The sequence below is a fragment of the Gekko japonicus genome, unplaced genomic scaffold (assembly GCF_001447785.1).
Source record: "Gekko japonicus isolate JY-2015 unplaced genomic scaffold, Gekko_japonicus_V1.1 scaffold884, whole genome shotgun sequence".
In the NCBI taxonomy this organism is placed as follows: domain Eukaryota; kingdom Metazoa; phylum Chordata; class Lepidosauria; order Squamata; family Gekkonidae; genus Gekko; species Gekko japonicus.
In genome coordinates, this window is record NW_015172029.1 from 289,094 (window position 1) to 293,587 (window position 4,494).

The 4,494-nt window shown below is 47.2% G+C and overlaps 1 protein-coding gene across 1 annotated transcript in view; it reads right to left on the reverse strand.

Moving 5' to 3' along the window:
• LOC107118283 (cathepsin L1-like) overlaps positions 1–4,494 on the reverse strand; it is an 18,080-nt gene that overhangs the window by 11,870 nt on the left and 1,716 nt on the right. Inside the window, exons 2-3 of the mRNA XM_015420588.1 lie at positions 1,137–1,269; positions 471–593 (exon numbers count right to left, since the gene is read on the reverse strand). Coding sequence (XP_015276074.1) covers positions 471–593; positions 1,137–1,269 — 256 coding nt within the window. The remainder of the gene's footprint in view (positions 1–470; positions 594–1,136; positions 1,270–4,494) is intronic.

The following is a 4,494-nucleotide window of genomic DNA, read 5'->3' on the forward strand; positions in this document are numbered from 1 at the left end:
CATTGGAAGCTCCACATCTACTAAATGGTTACCATTTCAGGTCAGGAAAATGGGGCAAAGGGATGTATAGGTGCCCTCTTCCCACCTGCCATGGACCTGATCCAAACTGGGCCCTCACACACCTGGGAATCACATTCCAAGCACAGAATTCACAAAGCACATCTGATTGAAAGTCTTCGTGGTGAGTACAACCCAAAGACGTCACACCATGTTAGTTAGGCCCTTGGCCATGAGGCACGTAGCCACTCACCATCTCCTGGCTTAACCCACCTCATAGGGTAGTGGTATGGGTAAAATCGAGGAGAGGAGACCTAATCTTGCCACCCTGAGCTTCCTCTGAGGAAGAATGGGATAGAAACTTTAGACTTTAGGGTGCAGGTAGAAGATATTTGAAAGGCAAAACACGACCATGCACAGGCTCAACAAATGGTTAACAGGCAAGTCCATGAGACGAACAAGACTCTCCTTACCAGATCGCCAAAGTGGTTCATCCCCAGCCGATAGGTGTGGTTCCCCAAAGATGCCTCCAAGTTGTGCTGTTGAATCATCTGTAGATTCTTCTCCCAGATGGTCCTACGGAAGCTCTCTTCGCTCTGCAAGGCAGTCAGAATGAATCCAGCCAGCCAGCCTTGGAAAGAGACTGTCTGGGGCATCAGCTCTGGCACCAGATCATGCTTACCTGTGCAACTTCTGTCTGGAGCAGTGTTCCCTCTAAGCTGAGTTAGTGTGAGCCAGCTCACAGTTCTTTAGCCTCCGGCTCACACATTTTTGTCTCAGCTCAGGAAGGAGGGCTCCAGAGCAAAGTAATTGATGCAGTAGCCAAATGGCTGGCTCACAACTTTAATGTCAGCAGCTCACAAAGTAGAATTTTTGCTCACAAGACTCCACACCTTAGAGGATGCAGTGGTCTGGAGCGGGACATCCAAAGGGATGTCAACCATCCATGGTCATAAACACAAACAGTAGACTGGGTGCCCTAGTTTGGAGAAGGCGATTCGTTTGCTTGAAAGCAATCTAGTTCCAAGCGTTTTGCACAGGCAAAGAGATGCTTTGCCCTTAAAGAAACAAACATAGTTCCCCAAGAAGGGCGTTCTGCACATGCTCGGAACACTCTGCTCAAGGTCACACTCATTCACCTCCAGGTATTCTTTGCCATGGGTGGCCTTCCAGTCTTTCCACGCTGCTTCCAGGCCCAGATCCAGTCCTGCGGAGGACGTCCGTTGGAAGACCAAGAAGGTTGTGGCCACCACCAAGATGCTGACCGGGTGTCTACAAGGGCAGAGTGTTCCCAGAGTGGTCAGGTTAGCTGTTCTGTTTCCCTTCTCCCCCCATATTCCCAGCAACATTTCGCTATCTGCCACTGAACACACAGATTAAGCACAGATTGGCGTTGTGGTCAGAGGGTTGAAGTAGGACCTGGAAGATCCTGTTTCAAATCTCCACTCAGCCATGGAAGCTTGCTAGGTGGTGTTGAGAAGAAGGAGGAGGAGGAGGAGGAGGAGATTGGATTTATACCCCACCCTTCGCTCAGAGTCTCAGAGCGGCTTACAGACTCCTTTCTCTTCCCCTCTCCACAACAGACACCCTGTGAAGTAGGTGAGGCTGAGAGAGCTCTTTCAAGAACAGCTCTGACAGAACTATGGCTTGCCCAAGGTCATCTAGCGGGTGCAAGTGGAGGAGTGGGGAATCAAACCCGGTTCTCCCAGCTTAGAGTCTGTGAACTTAACCACTACACCAAACTGGCACCAAACATACCTCACAGGGTTGTTGTGAGGATAACCCACTGAGGAGACAGTGGGTATAAATGTCTAAAATAAACTAAACCAACGAGGACTAGGTCCACGGGACTAGTAGTCCCCTATGAACTATATTCACCTAATCCGTGGGGATGTCGCAACATCCTTTGGCAAGGAGTTCCACAGGTGAATGGTGCATTTCTTGGAGATGCACTTCCTTGTGTTTATCCTTCATCTCTGACTCAAATCACCCAAGGAAGAAGTTCCCCCACTTTTCTATTGGCTCAACAGTTTACCAATTTCAACAGAAGGCAGACCCTAAACTTGAGTGACCCCACTAAAATTCTGTCTTGCTCTGCTGTGGGAAGTCCTACCTCATCGTCTGGTTGCGACCTTAATGCCCAAGAGGGTTCTCCGCGGCAGGCAATGAAGTGCTCAAAGCCTGCACCAATTTGTCCCTTTATAGGGTAACGTGGTTATTCAGAGGGCTCCCAACCCACATGAGATACAGGGAATCAAACCCAAATGGTTTCATTTCTTGGCAGCAGCGTCAGCTTCTCCGTCAAGTCCAAGTACCTGAAATGATCTCAAAGCCCCTTCCTTGGTTGGTGGACACAAACTCCTCATCAAAACCATGACCACATCCTGACTCACATCAGGTTCACCTGTGAATGTCTTTTGACTCTCAGCACGCCCCTGACCGCATCCTTTGGTGGGAACACTTCTAATACGGTAACAAAATCATGCATTTTAAACCTCCAATTTAGCATTTCTCAAGGTGGGGGTTTTTTTAGATGAATTCCATACAAGAAAAACAGTGCACTAGCCCATCCAAACACAGGTCAAGCAATCAAAACATCAAAGCAGTCAGCCCTCAACAACTACAATGACAAAAATAGGTAGCCAAGCAAAAACTAGAAGGTAGCCAAGCAAAAACTGGTTGAGGATATCAACGGTTCCAACTTGGCTGGAACCCTTCCCATGTCCTGTTGTTTACATCGATTTTGCCCTCTTCCCCCCTGTCCATGAAGGAGATACGTAGCAGTGGAAGTTGGACTCCGGGCTCTTTTTGTAGCAGGAACTCCTTTGCATATTAGGCCACACACCCCCTAATGTAGCCAATCCTCCAAGAGCTTACAAAGCTCTTCTTACAGGGGCTACTGTAAGCTCTTGGTGGATTGGCTATATTAGGGGTGTGTCGCCTAATATGCAAAGGAGTTCCTGCTACAAAAAGAGCCCATTCGCCATCTGATTGTCTTTAATGTTCCACTAATGTTTTAACTGATTTTATCTTGTCTTATCTGTGGTTGTACATAAATAATAATAATGATGATTTTTTTAACCATAATATTTTATTAGACTTTAATTCAGAACATAACAAATAAATACAGGTTCTCAAACAACATTTTAACAATTTTTCATATATATGTCAGTGTGTATACAGACTTCCAATTTGACTTACTCAAATACCGATAGAAGTTTGCTAGCTAATCAATAACAATGAGTACTGTGCTGCACTAATCGCTTTCCAATCAGAAGACTCAAAGGTTAACTTATCCACAATTGGATACCATTTACCAGTTGGGTTCATTAGTTCACATTCATTTTGGTCATTTGTGTTAAAAATGGAAACGGTTTCTAATAAAAAATATTCCCATACTTTAGATAGCCATACATTAATTGTCGGAGGATGTTCGTCTTTCCATTTCTTAGCTATAACATTTAATAATAATGATGATGATGATGAAGATGAAGATGATGATGACAATATCTTTGAAAATGGGGTTGTTCGGAATTATATCCTGTTCAGACAAAAACTGCATCAGTGGTAACCAGGTTGCCACAAAATTATTATAAACTTTCTCAGGTTTTTGAACGCATAGCTACACAATACATTCTCCTCCTGTGTCTCCCCCCACCCCACCCCCAGACATCTGCTGGGCTTTCCATGCTCAGAACCGAATCCCCAGGCGCACGCAGGAGTCAGTTTGGGCGGGGATTATGGTGCGAGGGGGACTCAGCTCCCCCTTTCAGTGTTTTCCCAACTGGAAGTGGTCCTGGAGAGACTCTGGGAAAACCTGCATGTAGCCATTCAAAAGGACACATAGGTTTGCCCAGGGGAGCACACAGCGACAAATGTTCCCGCTAAGTCGTGGAGTCCTGTGAGCAAAAATTCTACTTTGTGAGCTTCTGGCATCAAAGTTGTGAGTGAGCCATTTGTCTACTGCATAAATTGGTTTGTTCTGGAGCCATCCTTCCTGAGCGAAGACAAAAATGTGTGAGCCAGGGGCTAAAAAACTGTGAGCTAGCTCACACTAACTCAGCTTAGAGGGAACGTTGCCAGCAACCCTCTCAGACCCATTTCAGTTCAGGAAAACGGCACAAAGGCGAAGGCTTAAGCCCCTCTCCTTGGATACCACGGTCCAAGTCCGTATCAGGCTTCCCTGAACTGGCCCCACTGGTGGACCTCCTGAGGGCACCTGGTATTCGTGGCCACTGTGTGACTGGATGGGCCATTGGCCTGAACCAACATTGGCTTCTCTTATGTTCTTATGTGTCCTATGTATGATGAAGAGAGACTAGGGCTGCCAAGTTTACTTACCCTTGCCGGCGGGGGAGCCTTGCTGGGCTCCGGGAGCTCTCCCCGGACGTATGCGCGCGCCACCAGCACGTCACAGGAAGTGACATGCTACGTCGCTCACGTTGGGGGCGTGGCCCAGATCATTGGGGGGGAACCATATGGTTTCCCCCCCCCGAC